The sequence below is a fragment of the Netta rufina genome (assembly GCF_964035555.1).
Source record: "Netta rufina genome assembly, chromosome: 1".
NCBI lineage: Eukaryota > Metazoa > Chordata > Aves > Anseriformes > Anatidae > Netta > Netta rufina.
The window spans coordinates 127,666,480-127,689,053 of record NC_140123.1 but is presented as its reverse complement, the minus strand read 5'-3'; the positions used below and the strand labels follow the sequence as shown (position 1 = coordinate 127,689,053).

At 35.6% G+C, this 22,574-nt stretch overlaps 1 protein-coding gene across 7 annotated transcripts; it reads right to left on the bottom strand.

Moving 5' to 3' along the window:
* Window positions 1-228: 228 nt before the first annotated feature.
* On the bottom strand, window positions 229-22,553 carry FERRY3 (FERRY endosomal RAB5 effector complex subunit 3). Of its 7 annotated transcripts, none has more exons than XM_084285350.1 (14): window positions 22,477-22,553; window positions 21,960-22,157; window positions 21,537-21,682; window positions 20,129-20,310; window positions 17,065-17,164; window positions 16,850-16,971; window positions 15,344-15,450; window positions 14,524-14,721; window positions 10,862-10,990; window positions 9,677-9,745; window positions 7,935-8,137; window positions 2,786-2,843; window positions 1,492-1,559; window positions 229-467 (listed from the first exon to the last, which is right to left on the bottom strand). In XM_084285350.1, the coding sequence occupies exons 2-14, from the start codon at window positions 22,135-22,137 to the stop codon at window positions 375-377; spliced, it is 1,653 nt and encodes a 550-aa protein (XP_084141476.1). In that variant the 5' UTR covers window positions 22,138-22,157; window positions 22,477-22,553; the 3' UTR covers window positions 229-374. The 7 variants fall into 7 exon arrangements, with proteins under 7 accessions (XP_084141476.1, XP_084141478.1, XP_084141477.1 ...); XM_084285352.1 differs by having other exon boundaries at window positions 10,883-10,990; XM_084285351.1 differs by lacking the exon at window positions 22,477-22,553 and adding an exon at window positions 22,372-22,417.
* Between the last annotated feature and the right edge of the window lie 21 nt (window positions 22,554-22,574).

The following is a 22,574-nucleotide window of genomic DNA, read 5'->3' as shown; positions in this document are numbered from 1 at the left end:
ATTCAGAAAATGTTTCTAAAACTAAGTAATCTGAAGCCCCTCACTCCCCCCGATCCTAATTCTACCGTAAGTCTTATTCCTACCAAACTATGTGAATCATTTCTGTGGATTACATAAGACTAGTTACATTTCATGTCTTTCAGAAAAAGATGAGGAATTCAACATAAATGCTGTGCTGAAACAGAGAGAGACAAAAATAAAATGCTAACAACCAAATGCAGACAGCATGTATCTTTTATTAAGATGACATTATTCTTGAAATTGCAACAAATGCCAACTCAGGGTCATCAGGCCTTGGAAAAGAGACATTTCCATAAAGAATCTCCATAGCTTCTTCCTCTGTCAACAAGGTATGTCTTACTGCTGCACAGAATTCAGTGCTTAGAGGTTAGAGTCAATGTAGAGGACACTCGGAAGATTTGGGGAAGCATGTTACTCAGTTGGTAAAACATTTCCTCAGAAATTGTCTGGGGGGAGGAGAGAAAAAGAAAACAATAAAGAGATACACCAGTAAGCTTTAGCTTTTTGCTGTAGTTTGGAAGAACTAAATCTGTTTAAACTATGTTTTTTAACATTTAAAAGAGTGTTGCAGTTTTTCAGAAGGCCAAGAAGATTGTTTTCAAAATGTACATTATAATTCTATTTAATTCAATCAAAAGAAAAAGATTGACCTAAAAATCATGTTTGTATATTTATGGGATATATCTCTTTCCAGTACATTTCCTGTTCTAATAATTGATCAGTTCTGGTAAGCAGAATCAGGACAGTGCTGTTCATTATCTACAGGACTTCTGCTGTCTGAATTCCAACGTTAGAGTCATCTTCAATTTATTTATTCTTTGCTTCCTCCTTGCTCAGCAGTTTAGTACTTTGTCAACAAGTATTTGCTATTTCTTTCATACCACAATTCTGATTTTTTACAGAACTTCTAGCACCACTTTTTAGAATAAAAACAAACCAAAAAAATAACAGCACAAAAACCGCCTCAGTGTTGGTCACATTTGCAAAATTTCCTGTTTCTGCAAATCAGTTAGAACTCCAAGTTAAATCATTCCAGAATCTTTATTACAATTAACTTGAAACATCTAGAGTAATCAATTGTTTTGTGGAAGCATGACTGAACTCAGTACATTGCAATTTTCCAAGATGCTCAACAGTATGACTAACAAAAAACTAACGTTATATAATGCAATGTTAGTCCCAACTCTTCAGAGAAAATAGGAGAAAAAGAAAGAGTATCTTCTTTTAAGGTTATGTATTAACCATTCATAAAGGTGAACTTCCCAGTTTGCATTTTCAGCATCCTCAGAAGATATTACAGGATACCCAAAAATATAAAACCCTTTTATTCCTGTTTTGTAAGCAAGGGATGAAACTAACAGCAATTAGGTTTAAGCTCAAACTAAAAAACAGGGCACAAATCTAGATCTGCTGACATTTAACTTCTTGTTCCCAGTCTCCCAGTTTAGATACAAACTTGATTTAACCTACCTGCGGTACCAAGAATTGTACAGTCCGAGAAATTCCTCCATCCCATGAAGCCATTTCCATCATGAAACCTAAAAACCAGCACTCATATTATATTCATTATATATGTACACTCCTCCCTCAATTACACTGTTATCAAGCAATGAGGAAGTTTTCACATACAATTAGGATTTTAACCGCCTTAACTAGGGATATCGTTAGTCACATTTAAATCAGGCTTGACTGATCAACTGACTGAAATCTGATTTAACTGGAAAATCTAATGAGGAATTATTGAGAAAATTGGAATACCCTTAAAGAGCAAAATAACCAGGTCTATGGTACAGCAGAGTACTAGCCAGCGGAAGTGAGAACTTTCTCCGAATATGATTATTAGGAGTTTTTTCAATAGCTTGCTTTCATTGAGAAGCAGCTTTTTTCTTTTGCTCTGATGTGATCACATCCAGATGAATGAGTGCAAGACAATATCCAGTTGCCAAAAGGGTTTTGGCCATCTGGCAGGAACAGAAACTACTTGGACTTACTTACATAGAAAATGCTTAATGCTCAGTGCTCAACTTATCATCATTTGGCATTTTTATGCTAGCATTTCCTAACTATAACCAATGAACTACAAGGTCCACAGAAATACATTAGTGACAAATAAAGATGCTTGGAAAAATACTTGTATAATGAAAATGGTTACATGGATGATATTTCATTGTGAACCGCTGAAGTTCACAACAGCAAGAGGTTTCTTAAGTAGGTGGTAGAAAGAACATAACTACTAGCATTTTAAATACTCTAAATGACTGTTGCGAGTGTTTAAGTGCAGGACACAAGAATGCAGTAAGCAGTAACACAGTTGGGAAATATAGGAAATGACAGTCAAATCATGATGACTTTCAAGCAAAAAGGCGAATTAGCGTATAAACTAGCATTGAAAATGTATAGGGAATTGTCACTGAGGAAATTAAAATACAACAGACACTGGGAAGTATACTGTAGAGAACCACCTTCTCCTGCCCTCCTTCAGAGATTGCTCAAATGCAGTAAGGGCTTTTTCTTTCACTGTCTTTGTAACAGTTGTGAAGATACTTTCAAAACACTTTTAGTTTCCATTCTAGTGTGAGATTATTTCCTGATGCTTAAAATAGTCCCACAATAATAGTTAATATTTTTAAAGAGAAAGCATAAGTGTTTTAACAAGTAGTAAGTTACTAAAATGACTTGTTTTGGGGAAAACATACAGCTTGACTTAAGACTGGATGTCATCAAATGCAACACTGGAAATGAGCTGAAGCATTTACTAACATACCTTTAACACACTTGAACACAAGCTCTGCTCTCTTTAAGCACCATGGAATGGTCATTTCCTAAAAATAAATAAATAAATGAAAAAGGTCCAATGCCCATGGATCTACCATCAAGAGAAAAAAGGAAAATTATTAAAAATAATAAGTTATTACCACAAAACCATATTTTCCCACCAGGTATCCAAGCAGCATTACAGGCCATGATGAGGGATTCAGTTTTCTGAAGTACTCTAGACAGGTGGTGTGTGTATACGTGTATGGATACATAAACACACGACCCATATATACAAATATATTTTTTATATATATATTTATATACATGTATATGAGACCATAAAAGCACAGCCACTGCTTATTGGTATGAGAGCCTAGTGTCTGAACAGCCTATATATTTTTGAGATCTTGAAAAACAAACACACACCACCATACTGTTGATAATAATCCTATTAATGTCACTGGAAAATGGGTCTACTTAATTCCTCTGTGGAACTTCAGAAAAATGTGCAATAACCAATTGTAACTATCAGATTTGTGCTTCAGTTAGCTGAAGAGAGGCTCCTGACCATGTCTTAACAGCAGTAGCTGATGATTAACAGCTATTTTTGATGACTCTGGTTTAGGCTTATTGGCATACCCATACACCTTCAGTAAAATATCTCTAATACTGAAATTGGTAGAAATAATTTTATCCTAGAGGTGCATTTTTATTAAGAACTAAAACAAACAAAATCCGGCTTCATCCGATGGGACAGGTTTCAGATATGACCAGACAGCAAATTCTTACCTGAAGTTAAACACCAAGATGGTATATGAAAAGCACCTGTATAAACTACCTTACTGTATGGCAAACAGGCCCTGGTCTAAAGAATTTAAGTAACAGTTCAAATGCATTAGTACATCAAGCATTCTTCAGCTGTAAACTATAAAATGAATTATATTAAGATGAACATTCCTAGTTAGAGGCAGAAGGAATGTCATTGTAAACACTTCTCAGGAAGAAAATAAAATTTGTTCTGATGTGCCCTCCAACATCAAAAAGTGCACTTTCTAGTATGAACATAGGAATATACACATGGAATCAAATTTATCATTCCATGTACCTTTTAAAATTTATGCTTTACATAATTTTGTATTCAGTAAAGCCAGCATTTATTTTGCTATGTCAAGCAGTGTGCAAGCTGTCATTTTCAAAAAGCTTAATTTCAGGATTTAACAAGATTATTTGAGAAGCAAGGTTGTCCAAGAATGCTGACTGATAATGTTGAGTCAATATATTGAATGTCTCTACACTAAGCAACAACTAAAAGCTTAATTTTTTTCTTAGGTGGGAGCATCTCCCTATATTCTCCCATACCTGAAATAGTAACAGCCTTATAGTAACATAAAAACAGCCTAAGTTAGAATAACTTTACAGACGTTTTTTTTTTTTCATGAGGTAAATTCTTGCATCAATAGATGCTGCTTTTAGACTATACAACATGTGAATCAGAAACAACAATATTGGACAATTTATTTTTTTTATTTTCTAACCTTTCTGGAAGAAATAGCTGGTCTTTGTTATAATTTATCTGCCCACATTTGCATTCTGTCACAAGCAATGTAGGAGTTTATTGCTACTTTTGATCACTGTTTTGGCTTAGGTTAAAAATGAATACCTAAAAAGAACGGTCCTGTCGCTCTGAAGGCAACTTACGAGCACATTATATAATCAATAAAAGAAACTAGCCTTAAAAGGACTGATTGAGACAGCAGGATATGACTCTACTCCTCAGACTATTTCAGAGAAACATAGATGTTAAATCTTGTGGTCACTCAAGGAAATAACAGGTTGAATCTACAATGTCAGTGCATGCAAGCCACAAGAACAGAGAATGACGCAGTAATGATTTGATTTTAATTCATCTTTAAAAACTTAAGTTATCATGATCTTGACACGTTGTCAGGACTTTTCCCTATATGTAAATTAAGTAACAGTTGTGGAAATTAATAGCCAGATAAGTGCCAATTCAAAACACAGCACAGGAGACAGGAAAATAACAAACACCCCATCAGATATGGTAAGTTTTCATTAACAGCATTCTAGCAAGTAAAAAAAGCGCCTGTGACTTTTGGTTTCTATTCACTACAGAAAGCACACACCATTCCTTTTCAGGATGAATAGATCTTTTGTTAGATTAACATTCCTTTAGCTGATAAAAATAAAAAAGGCCAATCACTGAAATTTGTGACAGAGTCACTGCATGGAGTTGCTGCTTTTTTGAATCTAGAAGACCATCCTTAAGTCTCTGCAGAACCGTGTCATAACCAGGTAATGAAAACACTAAGTCCATACACTTCTTATGGGACAAAGGTTTCAAACCGAAATTCAATGGTTAATTTCAGTAAGTTAAGAATTAGCAAGGTGTTTATTTAAAGTATATCTATGCATGTTTCACGGTATGAAACAGTAAGAGAAAAACTGAAGGTTAATACATTCTTTGATAATCTCTCTACAAGTATAAATGACATTCACAAATATTTGCTGCACACCTTATATTCCCTTAATATCAACTTTTTTCAAACATTTTTTTTCTTAACTTATCATCACATAGGCAGCTGCCTGAGAGCTCTCAAGAGGTCTGTTTTCTTCCACATTGCTATATGGATGGCAGCATACGATACCCCTTATGTTGAAACTACCAAGGAAGTATGCCAACTCCAGCATTTTTAATGATTCCATGTAACCATTTCATTCCCCAGTTCAGTTTATGTTAGATTCAGTGCAATGATCAGACATTAGGACCTCAGTTGTCCTAAATTTGAACTTGTCTATTTTTGTCTTTCTCAAATATCAAACACAGTTTCCTTCCTTTACTGAAATTAATGATCAGAACAGGAAAAAAGAAAAAACAACAAACACAAAACTGTTGTTGTTGTTGTTGAAGTAACAAGAGAAAACAAGGAAAACAGAATTCTTTATTTTTTTTCTTGGGGGAGAGGGCCAGGAGGAAAGAGTAGCTTAATACGAAGGCTAAATGATAACAAAGGGTAACAGCTTCACTGAGACTGATACACTCATCATTTTTGTGGGGTTATAAACACTACTCTTCCATCCATAAAAGAAAACCTTTGGGAAATACACAAAGCAAACTCATGATGAATGCTTGCCACAGCGAAGCACGCAAACATCTCTGCAGCTGTGCTCCTGGTTAACCACTTTACAAAAATGTTTTTTTATGTAGGTGGTAAACGCAGATTCAAAACTGGAGCTGCTGAAGGCACCAAGTTCAGGTTAACCTTCGGAAATCTGTTGTTATTCACTCTTCCCTCAACAACAAGTTACAGACTTGTGTGTTTCAAATGAGGTCAGCCAGCTGCAAAACACCGTAATAAGTGATGCTGCTAATGCAATTCATGCAGTTCAGTTTTGGCTCAGTCTATGCTTATCATACAGGTCACTTTCAGCTTACTCCACAGATACTTAAAAAGCTTAATATTAAAGATGAATCATTTTACCAGGACTTTTAAGAATTCAGCATCAGACAAGTAGATGGTTCTTCAGTTTCACACATTTCAGCAACAACACCTTTCTAAAAGCATGGTGAACACCTGGTCTCGTGCTCTATTTGTATTTTAAACATGTTATTTTTAGCTTTCATTGTATGTATGTATTTCAAAGGGAAAAAAAAAAAAGGTTAATGGGGTCACTTGCCAACTTGATTAAGAGAAGAGCTCTATAAACTCCTGAAACACAGTAATTGGGTCCCATTAATAACTCAGGTTGCTGTCCTGCAAGTTGATTACTTGCATTTGCATACAAAAAGTGTTAATACCAAAGATGTAAAAATATATTTCTGAAATAAAATCTATTACTAAAAGTTCACATTTTGAGGCACATCCTTTAGAATCTTCATTATTGGATATTTTTAACATTGCTTGAACTGTATAGACCCCTATCTTGCAAAAGGGATCCAGTTCTACATGGTGTTCAGATAAAATTATGTAAAAAAAAAAAAAAACAACAACAACAAAAAAAGTTATTCCACCTATTAAAAGCAATCCAATGATGAGCCTCTTTCTTGCTATGAGTCAGGCACTTTCAAAGGAGAGGCAGTCTTGAAATTGGTGCCAATTTTTTTAAAAGAAAAACAACAACATAACAGATTGCAAGTAAACATATGCAAAGATATAATTAATAGCAGTGTTATCTTATTCTCCTAATTTCTTTTAGTTTGTAAGTTTGTCACCTAAGGAAGTGTGGCATGTGGCTGTACTTTCTGTCTGCTGGATCTCTCCCCACCTCCATTTTCTTCCCTGCCAGTTATCTTTTGAAGCTGATCTGACAGAGGAAAGATTGTAAATGGTATTAAATTATAAGTTTACTATGCACTGTAAAAAAAAATACAGTTGAGTAAGAGAAAAGTTCTACACACTAGTGTCCCACTGAAGAAAAAAATACAGCAGTTCTGCAGAATAAGCACACTTATGTCACCAATGGATGTGACATATCACTTGAGTCTCAGCAGTATGCTACTTCTTCTCCAGCTGGTATGTGGGGGGCTCTGGGGCAGAAACTAAACATGCAAGTAATTAGGGCATGAAGAAGGAGACCATTCAGAGCAAAGGTAAAATTCTGTTACTGCTGCACAGGGCTGAGGTGATAAAGAATGGTGTTTAGGGGTACAGAATTCAAATTTTCTAAGAAAACAGGCTTTGCTAGTTCTGCTGCTCATAAAAAGTTAGTTTTAATTTTTTCTAGCTAGAAGCAATTATAATTTGCATCTGCTATTACTATTATATCAGCATCTTACAAACTATAGTTTCTAAGCAAGAACTGCTGCCACAAAACATCTTTTTAACATCTAAATATGTAGTCCTATCACCTCTTTCATTAATACCTCTGTAACCGTGCACTGAGCTGGATCAAGGAGAGATGGAAATAAAAATGAAGAGGTTCAGCTGACTGAAAAGCTTATAACTGATTCAGTTCCTTAACTCACGTCACTATACAGATACCAATGGTAGCACAATGATGTGGCAGGAGCATGTAACTAGGATAAATTGCTCCATTTGTCTTAAACAAGACTGAGACATATCCTTTCCAGAAAAAATAAATAAATAATTGTTGCACCTTAGAAGCTAAGAAGAAAACAAAACTTTAAATTTACTTACTTCTGACATATCATGTACCAACAGGAGAGGAATGCTAATGGTAGTAATGTCATGCGTGCAGCAAACTTTGAGAATGTTTCTGAGTCCCATGATCGCAGGATCCCGAGCAGTTATGTTTCCAGATCTTACATTATCATCCACACAAAGGTGAAACGCAACATGAATTTCAGAAAGATTTGAATGGCGTGTTATGTAGAATTCCCCTACAGAATTACATAAACCAAAAAGGCAAGGTATCACAGTAGTGACCTATACTGAAACACAATTGTTATGAAATGTAAGAATAGGGTCAGTAAGTTAAGACAAAAGGTAATACAAGCAGACAACAGATCAGAACACGTACATAAGGAGATACATAAAAGTTAGAAACGAACTGATCTAAAATTTCTTGGAGTATGATTGTTTTACATTCATCCTACACACACTTCCCTGCTTTGATGAGTTTCACAAGCATCAGGGACACCTGGTGTAATAAGATGTAACAGTGCCAGAACAAGCGGATACGATCTATATATAGCATGAAACAAAAAAGCAAACACAGAGGAGGTGTAATACTCAAAATATATAATGTAAGCACTGAATTGCAGACAGATGTGGGAGGCGGAAATACCAAAAATGGATGCATTAAAATAAAGTATGCAAAAAGTCTGTGGAAAAGGATAGTGGGTTATGCAATAACAGATACATTCTAGAAGACAGAGGTATAAACGATCTTTAGAATTTAAAACAATTCATAACAATGGGAAGATTAGTTACAAAGCTGCTTTCAAGAAGACATCTTGCCAGAGAGATTTTTAGGCTTAGTTTTCATTTATCAAAGATAAAGAAGCAGTAAATGGGCAGTGAAATGCAGGTCTCTGCACCTTACCTTTCTGCTGGAGAGCAAAACATCTATACTGGAGTCAACAAAAAAGCAGGTATACAATACCACTACTGTTCCAGTCAACAGATAAGCATCTTCCTTCAAACCTATTTTCACTGGCAATTCCAGTTAAGACTTCCTTTGCACTGGATTATCTGAAGAATGGGTATGTACTCCTTCCTGATGATGGCTAAGGTAATCCCCAGCAATGTCCATCTAATAATAATGATACGCTTGCCACTGCAGCAAGATTTTACTGGGATTTATCTATTAAGGATCAAAGCGGATTTATAATCCACTTATATGACCAAGATCTAAGACAATCTTGAAAGCAATTTTAAGAAGCCCTCCTATTACCCATGGGTTGTATGAATTTGTCTCCTTCCCCTACACCTCCAACTGTGCATTCATCTTCAAACTCCACAGCAGCTTTCCATGGTAAAAATCAGAGATTCCCTCTTTTAGGGAAATGCATTTTTACATTCTCAAAGTTAAAATACATTCTAAAATGCTTTACTGGATCAGCACAGTGACATATATAGTTATTTTCACAAAGTTATTTGATATTATTTATGTTTCATTTTTTTTCCCAGAATCCTCAGAGATCTTTTTATCTCCCCTCAAACTCTGAAGAGAAATTTTAGGCATAGAGAAGTGATTTGCCCCACAGTCATATGACGTGGTGGCAAAGCTGGGAATAGAAACCAGATGTCCTGACACCCAGTTCTCTGCCTTAGCCACAAGAACATCCTTCTCCTCTGATTGAGGTCAACTTAGGTTTAGTTTATAATTTATGTTCTGAATTTAGAGCTAAAAATGTGCATCTATAAAACAAAATTTCTTCTAAGAAGAGGGGGGAAACCTCTTCAGTGGAACTCACCTGGTAAAATATTTGACTGGTTTCGTTCAATATTCTTGGATTTGTCTTCAGTTCCACTTTCTTTATTTCCTGTATATAAACAAATACCACAAATATGAAACATAACATGTATTAATCATGCTTTGTCATATAAAATGTACTGAGATGATATCCAGCTTGAATTTTCACCATAAAGTTGGATAAATGTGAGGGTTGGACAAGAATTGCTTCTGCCGACTTCAATAAACGCTGAACCGATTATGAAATCATAAATGAACTTATCAAATCATAAGCTTTCTTTTTTGATCATCCTATGATACCTCTTTACTCAGACAAATGGAAACACAATGTTCTCAAATGGAATGCTAAACTTTCTGAATTACCCTCACAACTGCATAGTACCTTGCTATTGCTTTTTAAATAATGCATATATTTAAAGCAAGTTTGTTTCTGGTATTGCAAGGAAAATTTTAACAGAAATTTACATAAATCACCAATATAAAAACAGCTTTCAGAATTCTCCTTAAGACTACAGCAATATGCAGATTCCTAAGAAACCTTGTTTCGCCATGTACTCTTATGAATCTATTCATGTTACTGATGTATTTAAACCACACAAGTAGTTCTCTGCAAGAAAAACAAAGCTTCATGATGTACAAGTACTGCCTTAACACCATGTGGTCAGAAAATTTCTATGCCATTTGTAAAAATAACTGCGAAGTAAACCATTCACAAGGATTTGGTCAATACTAAAGAGTATACACATATAGTCAATTTATTACTCCATTTTTAGTACTTATTTATATGGAGGGGAATAAGTTGTAACACATCTGCAATTTTTAAGGCTTTGACTTTCATTTTCTATATAAATACAAGTCAGGTAAGTCCATGTTGTCACCAGCAGTTTAAGCTGCAGAGGAAAGTATAATTACCCTACATATTTCCCATGCTGCTAAAGTGTGATCAGAACTTAAGGACTTTTTTTCTCTAAATTTATGTCTATTATGGAATCAAAGACATCATGTGGACATACTGTCAGTGAACACAGGATTTCATGCAGATCTCTCTGAGTTAACTGACAAACCAGAACATCACATTTTATTGATTTGTAGATATGAAGAAGAGTGAAATCAAGTCACCCCTAACCATAAACATTCTACTGACCACTATGCTATTTCAAGGAAAGTAATTTTGGTTGTCACTGACCATGATGTCTTTTCGACTTACTGCTACGCTGTGCTCTGGCCTTAAGTACAACCTTCTGGACAATTTCAAGTTGTTCTTGAATTCCAGGAAAATGAAAATCCGTGCATTCTTGGCAAACAGTTGCAAAATCTAGGAAAAAAATAAAGATTTAAATCCACGTCATAAGGATGTGCTTAGTAACATTACATAATGCTGTTGTACAGTTTAAGCAAAGACAGATACAACAGCAAAACTAAAACAAAACAAACAAAAAAGCCCTGCTGCATTTCACCTTAAGTCCTAAAAAAAGCATTACATCAGAAACAAAGTTGTTTTTTTTTTTTTTAAATAAATGAATTCCTTGGAAAAAAACAACTTGAAACAGTGCTGTTATTCTTCAGACAAAATAATCCATGCAAAAAATAAACCTGAAAATAACAGCAAGAATCACAGGATCACAGAATTCTAGGTGTTGTAAAGGACCTCAAGAGATCATTGGGTCCACACCCCCCTGCCAAAGCAGGTAAAACATACATGCATTAAATGTTACCATCCTTAAAGTGTTGATGCCTTATTAATAACAGTCCCTTGATCTGTGATGCTTTATTGAAGCATATATAGTAGATATTTCCAAGAGCAGCTATGGCACCCCAGTGTGTTTTGCAAAACAAGAGCTATTACATTCATAAACAGCATATCTGGAAAGTTGGGATTACAGTTGTTTCCTCTTAGTTCTCAAAACAGAGATCTGAAAGCTAAAGAAAAGTGCCATCAGCTGAAAAGAGCTGCCAGTTTATTTTCCTGATAAGCAGTGTCAGACTTGGAAAAATTAAATTAATAATTAGGATCATAACATACTGCCCCTGTAATGCATATTCTAAGCGCAGTATCCTGATGTCCAGCCTTTTCTCCGTTTTTAAAAAATGCATGGTTATCACTGCCAATGTTAAGTTAATGGCCGCCAAAACAAGCAATTATCAAGAAGATGAACTATACTAACCAATCGTGACTTACTTCTGAGGAACCTACCTGGATTAGATCCCAAAGTACTTAATGTATTTTGATTATCTGAGGATCACCATGTAACCTTGTGAACAGGCTATAACAGGAATAGGCAGGATATAAAGAAAACCTTAATATCCTTTATCTTTTTACATCCTCTGTATCATGAAGTCTATTTTCAAAATGCTTTATTAAGTTCTGGTTTCCAAAATCAAGGGAAGAAGCAGCTCATATTCTAAAAGATTGTGTTTTCTGTGTTTATCTTGATAAACTAAGGCCAGGAAATGTTTTATTTGAAACAAAAAAAAAGGAAAAGTCTCTTATTTAAATCAAAATTAAAGTTAGTTTTAGTTTACCATTTGAGTGTGCTATACCTACTTAAAATCTGAGTCATAGTAGACCTACAAAGTCCTAACGTAAGAGGCTCATGCTAGGTAATGCATAAATACAAAATACATGAGAAGACTATTCCTCTAGCTTACAAAAAGGAACCTGAATTAAATCTGGACATTGGAAGATCATAAAAAGTTCAACTTCCTGTTGAAAGCTGTTTTCCAGAGATGGGTCCAAGTCCAATTTCAAAGGTATATTTTACTAGTCATTGTTTAGATATCGTAAGAGATAGTGTACCCAGAAAACACTGCAGTCATGTTTTTCAGTCTTGCAAATACCTCACATATCCTGAACTTTGAGGCAAACTGAACCATCTTTGGATAATAGATTCACCAAAGACGCAACATCAAAATGTTTGTAAGACAACTGAGCTAGCAAAATATATACTAAACAAGAAGGACATTCACTAGGGTCCTCAAGATGGACCTAAACAAATTAGGTCAAACAAGTAAGTTGCAAGACTTTGTAGGACTGTACCCACTTTCCATTTAGCGTTTGCTGAGTGATTGGTCTTGCTCAAAACAACGCAAAATACTTGAATAAACAGCATACTCACATGAAGCTCATCTATATCAACCTAATCTCGAGATTAGAGAGTGATTCTAGTCCATTGCCAAACAACAGCTATTAGGTTTGTGTTTTTCCATTTTAGGACAGAAGCACTTCTACACTTTTGTAACCCAGAAATTTAGACTACACATGACATTACCGCCCTATTTAAACACCAACATAAACGTATTATTTAAATGTCTTCTATTATAACATTTTTTGCAAATGTTATGAACCTTTGAAGCCCCTAGCACATTTACATGTATTTTTCTTTAACAGGCCTTTTCGTACGGAGAATGGTTTCTGTGTAGTGCTCTTGCAACAGATTTAACAATTTTAAAGCAAATTTTCTTCTCAAAGGTATTTAGTACTGACCTTTGCCAGAAGGTATCACTCTCACCAGACAGTAGATATAAAGAAATGTACCCAAACCTCTGTTGCTGCCTCTAGTAGTTTGAGGTCTTACCACAACCAGATGTTCATTGGTGGTTTAAAGTAGCATATTTGATTCAGTTGGAGGAATAGAGACAATTTAAATGCAACATTTTAAAAAAGAATGGAGGCGCAGACAGCTGTGGAAAGTGCTCACAGTTAAGTTTGCCAAAGTCTGTTTGGAATTAAGAGGAATCAAAATTTACTAAGGATTATATTTTATAGATTATCCTATAGTCCCTTAGTTCCCCCCTCTACTTTCCCCTTTGCTGAGGCTGCAGTATCTAATTTTGTGTTTAGTGGTATTATCTATATGTCCATTTTCTCTTGATCATCTAAGATTTATGCACAAATTTTCACCGTTAATTTAAATATTTAAGCAGTAATAACAAAAAGCAATGGAAAATGAGTGCAAGAGTGAAATAATACTGTTAGAATTAAACTTGGAAACCATATACAGAACAAACAGAACTGGAATTTTAATAGATACACTTCCCTCTCCTTATTACAAGCCTGATTCCACACTATTTTCAGAGTGCACCAAAGCCTACTTTCCTCCCCTTTCCAAGAAAATGCATATTAGAATGATGAAAAGTAATACTGTCTCTAGTCAAAAAGACGTTTCATATGTAAATATTTAGGTATTAAATTTCAAGAGGAAGATGGCAAAGTCTACAAAGTTGTTCACAGAGAGCCTGGGTGGCCAAAATTCGAACAAGAACAAACACACGTGTCATTGGTTAGGCTTAGAACACCCTCACAGAGACCAGTTAATCAAAAGATGTGCACTTAAAATGTCTATTAATTAAACTTTCCAAGAGTAGGCAATTAATACTCCTATTATACTCCCATTGTTCCCTGTTAATGGAAGTTATGGTGATACAGATATTTAAAGTAAATGTATAAATATGCTACATGCTTATCAATTTTAAAACTTCAGTTTGAGAATTTAATTGTATGGCAAATTAACATTAGAGAGTTAGAAGACCCTACTGATTATCAGCTTGTGTAAGGCAGGCAAATTAACATTAAAGTGTCCACCCTAACACCTTACTTACTCAAATGCAAAACCTAGTACAGAGATAAAAGTTAACAGCATATCAGAGTTCAAGTTACTTAGCACAGCTCTGTCCCCCATTCTTATCCATTTCTTTTTGCTTTTCCTACCCTTCTGTAATACCACTTGCAAAACATTTACTCTAGTAAATTTTAATTTTACTGTGAATACTTTTTGTGAGAGAAGACAGCAAGTCTCAAAGAGCGATGCTGGCTTTCACTGACCTGATATACTTCATCAGAGGACTCACCTCTTTTGATGCCACTGTATGAACTGATACGATTATCTACCAGTAATACCAGGCCACAGAGGGAAGTTGAGTAGAGGGACATTGCGGTTTGAAGCCTGTGAAGCTTTACTCCACTTCGATGATTACGCTTATGTTTACAAAAATCCAGCATATCAGCTCTCAGTAATCTCAAGTTATGCATGGTCTTCAACTGAGCTCCTGTACCAGATATAAACGATAAAAACAGTATCATTAAATACAGTAGTATTTAATACAAACAGCAAAAGATGAAACTCATGATTATTATTAAACTGACCAAAATGTTCCCCTAAGCTTTGTGAAAAAGATATAAGGAAAGTATAACCAATAATACTTGCACAAAATAAGTTCTTAACCATATATGTAATTTATATGCATATCAGCAAATTACAAAATAAAGAGTACTTGAGTGCAGTCAAAACAGACAGCATAAGAAATCTCTACTACATAAACAATACTAAAAGAAAAAAAAATCAAGCATCCATTTTTCTGTTAATTTTTCTTGGGAACTCAATAAACACCCACATTTTAATTTATTAATCGCTATGTGTATTGATGTTAACATGTTTTTCTATATTAGTCACCTTGCTAAAGTGGATACAAATTTGTTTTTAAAATGTTTTCCATTGAGTATTTTTCAGGTAGGTAGACACTGTTTGATACAGTTTATGCTGTATTGTACTTCTCTCCCAAACTGGGAAAAAAAAATATATTATTAGTTAAGTACTGTAAATAAAACACGGTTAGATGCATAATTTATTAGTTACAATCTTTGGATTTACTGTGAGTTTATTTTACTTACCCAAGTGAATAGTAAAACTTTCTTCTAAAAGTCTTTGCTCTTCATAAATTCTTCCATTTCCTTCCACAGATTCTCTCAATTGACTGGGCTGAACCTTAATTTCATCACTAAAATAATGAGAAACCTACTGAAAAGTTTATTATACTAGCTTTTGCTGACAATGAACAACGTATTGCAAACTCTATCCAAAATTTCCTCAGCTAGTCTGTGGAAGCCAAGAAACTAAACCTATTTGAATGAACTCTACTCCTCTGAAGTTCTGCCTTTCTGGTACGTAACACTTCATCCTTATACCAGCAGGAAGAGTAAACTTCACTATTAGATTTACATCATCAGGCTTCTTTGTAAAGCATTTTGCGATTGAGCAATAAGAACCACAATACCTAGTTATAATGAAATGAACATATAAATAAATGGGAAAAAATCTCAGTCTATTTAGAACACAAAACTTTATTCATGAAGGTCCTGGATATAATATTCTTTCTACCTGCCTCCCCCCCCCCACACAAAATGGGAGGTTAAAATAAACAGTCAAGCTAAGTTTGCCACACTGTACAAGCTCAGAAGCTATGCAGTCCTAGGAACATATTCTGGGACTAACCTGAAAACTGCAAAAGACTTCCAAAACACAGAAATTCAGACACAATCGTGAGGAAAGTAGTGAGAAATCTACATCTATATTATCTTCTAACATATTTCCCCTCCTCTCTGTCTCTTCCCTCATGTTCCATACACTCTGCTTTCTTATACCTAAAGTGAACACTTAAGAGGAAGTGAAGTATTTTATACTTTATGTTCCACGTCATTTTCATCTTATCACTCACATCCATTTTAAGCAAAGGTGTCATTTTCCCCATAAATCCTTTCTGTATACATCTAAACAATCTACTCAGGCTCTTCTACTAATGAGACATGAAAAAGCACCAGGTTTTACTCCTTTCATTTTCCAAATAGTAACGAAGGTGGTAGACACTAATGATACAGCATAGGGCTCTCCTCAAGTTACAGATTTCAGTTTCCCTACTATATCCTCAATAAGAAAACAACTCTCACTATAAGTGGACAGACTGAAAGACTCCAAATATCTTAGCTGTACAGCGACGTCTATATAAAACATTAAAAAAAAGGCTTGTTATTCAAAATGTGTTACAGTTCTACCACTTATTAAACTTTAATTATTCTGTGTAATATAATTATGTGATAACAGAAAGCATTATGAAAAAGCGTTTAAAAAAAGACAATGTAAATAAGGCAAAACAGGAGGAAGCTCCATACTGCTCAGACTCTAATTCAGTGTATGAGAACATTTCTTTGTAGAGAACGGTTGTAAAATGTCACACAAAGAAAAAAGGTCTAAAAATGTAGATATTTAATTATGATGGTTTATTTGCCTTTGATTCTCTTGGATTATGTTGTTTAAGCAGCTATTTTGAAAGAAAGAGTACATAAAACCACGTCTTTTGAATTAATAGAGACAGCAGTAAACGTCACCACGGAACTAAATACCTGATTGAGCTATTGTTGGGATTCTTAAGGTCCTGGTGAAGTTTTATCACCCATTCCTGATATTCCTGTTTCTGGATAGCACTGGACTGTTTTAATTCATTGGTCCATTTGTTCTCCAAATCCTAACAAGAAGACAGACATAATTTGAATGTTTTGGGTTCTCTTTTTAAGCAATTATTTGCATAATGTGTTCTAGTTCAACGCATTAAGATTACCTGCTGAGATTCAAAATGCTGAGCCGCTAATGAATTTACATCTTGGTCTGTTAGAGATTTCCCTAGCTCCTGCATCACCTTATCCATTTCTGCTCCTTGTCTGAAAGGAAAGGAAATGCAGATTTACAAATAACATTTTCAATAAACCGGCAGAGGATGTGCCGTCAATGTGCGCTTGCAACCCAGAAAGCCAACAGTACCCTGGGCTTTCTCAAAAGAAGTATGGTCAGCAGGCTGAGGAAGGTGACTCTTCCCTTCTACTCTGCTGTCATGAGACCCCACCTGGAGCACTGTGCTTAGCTCTGGGACTTCCACCACAAGAAAGATATGGACCTGTTGGAGAGTCCAGAGGAGGGCCAAAGATAATCAGAGGGCTAGAACACCTCCCTTATGAAGGCAGACTGAGGGTGTTGGGGTTGTTCAGTCCAGAGAAGAGAAGGCTCCAGGGAAATAATACAGAAGCCTTCCAGTACTTTAAGGGAAAGCTGGGGAGGGCCTCTTTATCAGAAAGTGCACTGGTAAGACAAAAAGCAATGGTTCTAAAGTAAAAGAGGGTAGATTTAGCTTTAACATTAGGATGAAATTCTCTACTTTGCAGGTGGCAAGGCATTGGAACAGGTTGCCCAGAGAGTTTGTGGATACCCCATCCCTGGAAGCATTCAAGGCCAGGTTGGATGGGGCTTTGAGCAACCTGGTCTACTGGAAGTTGCCCCTGCCCATAGCAGGGAGATTGGAACTAGGTGATCTTTAAGGTCCCTTCCAACCCCAACCATTCCATGGTTCTATAGAAAATTCAGCAAATAGCTGAAAGATATGTCATGCAGTACTTTATCCTTCTGCTTTTTTTTTTTTGGAATCAGAATCCATACATTTCAAGTCTTTCTGCAGAGATGTCCACAAGATAAGACAGTTTCTCTAGATACTCTAATATCTGGATCACTTCACTGTCCTTATTATTTGAAGAATTTTAACTAATATGTGGTCTGAACTGTCCTTGCTGAAATTCAATTACTGTGTTTTTTGTCTATTTTTCTACCAGGACACAGAAAAATCAACAGCTCTTCTCAACAGAAGCATCCCTTTATGCAGGATGGACTGGGGGAGGGATCTAGAAGACCTTACAAGGGGAACATTCTGAAGAGTCTGATAGGGAGTAAAGTATATGACAGTGCAATGGATGAACTGCATTTTACAACAGCTATTTAGTCAGACACTTAATGCTGGCAATGTTAGAGCGGAGTTCTTTATTTTACTCCTTTGAGTTAACAATTTGATCCAAAAATAATGGAACAGTCACCAGACAAAGTAAAAAAAGCAGTAAGTTTTCAGTCCCAGAACCTGAAGAATAGTTTTCTTTTACTGAAAGCAATTACGAACTAAATCTCTCAACTTTTATGCTAAAAACATACATATTTTCAATTTATTTTCCATTTAAAAATATTTTCAATTTAAAATAGCTATTATTTTTAAAAAGCACGTCCTGTTGTGTTTTCTTTTTTCCTTTCCATTAAGAATTAGGAGTCCATAAGATGTATCAAATAAAATTTCTAGATACTAAAGCCTGTTAAGAACAAAAAGACCAATACAATTTTTTAACTCTTGCCCAGGCTAGATACCATAATCCAGAGACAACTGTTATTTTGAAATGGACTTACTCTATCCCTTGTTTTTTTTTGCCACCAAGCACAAATGATGCAGACATGGTAACCACCAGGACGTAGGCTAAACACACTTATTTTTAACAGCCAGATGAGTTTCCAAATCAAGCTACATTCGAAAAGGGGAGCTGTAATTGCTAGGCTGTCCTACTATCATCAATTCATCCAAATATCTCGTCTCTCCTTTGTCTTCCTCAGTGTCCCTGGCTTCATTTGTCTTTTTGTATTCACCCCACCTTTAACAATGAATCGATATACTTTAACAAAAACTTAGTAATTAATATCCACTAAACAAATTTGATGGTAAGGGATTCCAAATCAACTCCTGTGCAAACAGGACATTATCTTCACTCAAGTGGGTTAGTCTCAGCTGTCATCAAAATACAAACTTTCACAATTACAGCAAGCAGATACAATAAATTCCACTGAAGTCAATACACAGCTCTATCACACTGGAGCTGTACAAGATTACTGCTCTTAGTATTAAGTGCTCTTTTTTCTATATACATAGTTGAGAAGAGTCAGTATGCAGCAAAAACCATTATGCTTACATTACTGCAACTTTTATCCCCAGATTAGAGATATGCAAGATTCAGAAGTGTTAGAAAGAAACTACAAATATGTAAAATTCATTCTGGAAGTACACTAGAAAGAACCTATATAAACAGGTGTATACCGTAAGCTTAAAAACAAAGAGTACTACCCCTTAGAAAACACACCTACTAAGGATATTTTGGCATCTCACAAGCATTGCCAGGATTCGTTGCTAGTACCTATACTATACATTCGTGTCCATTTATTTTTTGGAACCTATTTAGTTCACCTGGGGGGTGGGGGGGAAAGAAAGTAAAACACACAATGCACGTGCTCCTCCTCGTGGACAAAGCAGCCACCTGCAGCTTTGCTAGCTTCCTGGGGAGACCACAGGGACTTTTACAAACTTCCTCCTTCAGAAGTTTCTGAATTAAAGTTTGTTCAAATCTTTTCCTCATCATTTCATCTTGTGGAACTTTCAATTTCTTATTTGAATTATATTACAATAAAGGCAAAGCATGATACATACTTAACCTAAGCACTCAAAACATCGATAGGAATGGAAATGAAACAGCAGTGGAAATTAAAATGGAATTTGAATGGAAAGTTTTAAAAAAAAAAAAATCAAACCTTGTACTAATCAGATGACCTTTGCTTGTATAATTTTCAGTGCCTGAGGAGAGTGGAAGATAGCTGAGCCTAACAATATAAATGAAGCATTATATGACTAAGTTTAAAGAGGGAAACACGACACTAAAATAGGGCTTTACACTGACAAATATAAATTGACAAGCATTATCATACAAGTTGTATACATCCATTAGTATGCACCTGTATTTTGTAAGACAACTGAAGAAAAGAATGCAGAATACCTTTCCCGAAGCTTTTTCAATTCCACATCTCTTTCACTTATTAATTCCGAGATGCTAACAAAATAATTGTGTTCCAGGTTTAACAGTGTTTCAGAAGCTGGAGAATGTATCAGATCATGATAAACATCTGCAAAATCTTCATCCCAGCTGGTTTCTTCAGGTTTTGCGTACTCTAATGTTGTCTAAAAATTATAAGAGAGAAGTCTTTAAAGTCACCATATAATATAAAACAATGATCTCTCATAATGGGGAGGCAAAACCAACTGGGCATTCACATTGATGCATGTCCTTCAACATACATGAATTATCTCCTTGATTTGAGCTGTCTGTATTCTGCTTTAGCTTTTATCATTTTCTCTCTTCTCATATTCTCTTTCAAAGCAACTAGCAGCAGAAGTATTATGGTTTTGCCAACAGTGAAGAATCATCAATTTTCACCACCAGCATGAAAAGAAGAATAATTTAGCACTTACTATTTTAAGTATTTAAGGTGCTGTCAAAAAAATAAATCTGCACAACATCATTTGCATTTGATGAAGTTTAGATAGGGTCCAAAACATCATCTGCGCAAAGAAAAACATCTTACTAGAAAGGAGGACCAAACTCTGATGTCACTACAATGTGATCAACAACAATGACTTAAGAAAAGCAATTTTTCATTAACAAAGAATGACTCAGAGATAGATGCCAGTTCAGCAGGCTCTTCTATACTGAAACGATCCTTGTATTTGCTGTGATTCCCACCAGATTCAGATGATAAATTTAGATGGTAACATTGAAGAAATGTCAAGAGATGATAAAATCATAATCCTTGCACTGAGGCAAGATTTTAAATAAATTTTTAAAGAGTTTGCCTAACCTATTCATAGTAACCTTCAGAGCAGAAGAGGGTAAACTCTTTCAATGATTTGAAACATTCCTGTGCTCACCCAATGCAGATTTTTCCTTCTTAAAGGTGAATTCATTTTTCTTCTTAGGCTAATTTCATTTTATTCATGTTCATCAAGGCATACAATTTGTTCACAGTTTTCTTTAGGAGACTTCATTCGTATTTTTGACGTTCTGGATGGGATCAACGCAAATCTTATTCTTTGAATCTAATGTATTATAACTCCTAGATCTAATTTTGTTTGACAGTCACTATCTATTTTACTTCTCCGTTTTGTTTTTTTTAACTGTACTAAATTTTTGCCAGTAATGAGGTAAATTCAGGAAAAAACTTACTGATAAGTTCCAGGGTGAATACCTAATAATCACTTTGGAATAAAAGGAAAAAAATCATAACAATTGTAAAAATGAATTTCCATGTAATTTTGTACTTTCACAGAATTGATTACGTCTGCATACATGTGCATACACATACACATAAATCAAATTCTGAACATTAATTTTTCAGCCTTAGTCTTACCTCTTTATAAGCTTTAGACCAAGCATCTGCCAGCTGGTTTATGTCTACTTTTCCTGATTTCACTGCTTCCAGAGCCATTTCAGCTTCTCTATCATAATCTTTTATAGTTTCCTCTTCTATGAACTTACTAAGAGATTGCTTCAGGTCTATTATAACAAACAGAGAATGGCCCATCAACAAAACCATCTAAGTGGAAGTATCAGCAATCAACTAGGAAACATAGATTTTTTTTTCTGAAAACCTTTTACTTAGGCACTTTCCTTCTAGTACTGATAGCCATTTTCTTAAATGTTTAGCTATTAAAAAAAAATAAAACATTTCTACTAAGTACCTTTCTTTTGGTTTCTTCAAGTGTGGTGTAAGGGATTTATGGGCATGAATATGTGACACTAAAAATTCAAAATTTAAAAATTCAAGTCTTACCATTTTCTATAAAACATGGCAGATTGTGCAGAAGCATTAGACGTCCATGCAGATGACTAACATTTTCTTGCACAGGAAATTTAAGGGGCACTGTCAGCACTAGATGCTGATTTCCAGCACTGAATTCGTACACATAGTCTCTCTCCCTAATGCAGACGTTTCCTTTATCAGGCTTCATCTTCGAGCTGATTTCCTGAACTAGCAATAAGACGTGCATGAGTTAAATTCTAGTAAAACCATAAACAAATATGCTAACAAAAAGCGTGTTCTGTTAACAATTAACAACTTCTAGTTTTTAAAACTTTAAAACCTGCATTTTTCACAAATATTAATCTCATTTTTGACAAACCCAGCCCCAGCCATTCTGCGATTTTAAACCAAGCCCAAGCCGCTTACCCCCACCACCACGTACCTCAAAGCCGAGCCGAGGCCGGGCCGAGCGGCCCCGCTCCCCGAGCCGCCCCCCGCCCGCCCCCGCCCCCAGCCCCCAGCCCCCAGCCCCCAGCCCCGGCCTCACCTCCGCGCCCCGCCGCCCCCCGCTGCCGAGCGGCCGGCGCCAGCTTCGCGTCCGCAGGCGCAGATTCGCCACCAGCCGCCCCGTGGCGAATGTGCGGG

What these genes read in the sequence shown, in the direction of transcription:
- FERRY3 (XM_084285350.1), bottom strand. Translation starts at nt 22,137, where the DNA reads ATGAAGCCTGATAAAGGAAACGTCTGCATTAGGGAGAGAGACTATGTG. An exon ending in AAGTTTTACTATTCACTTGG is followed by an intron (nt 14,722 to 15,343) that starts GTAAGTAAAATA and finishes TATCTGGTACAG; the next exon opens with GAGCTCAGTTGAAGACCATG. An exon ending in TGGTACATGATATGTCAGAA is followed by an intron (nt 2,844 to 7,934) that starts GTAAGTAAATTT and finishes ATTTATTTTTAG; the next exon opens with GAAATGACCATTCCATGGTG.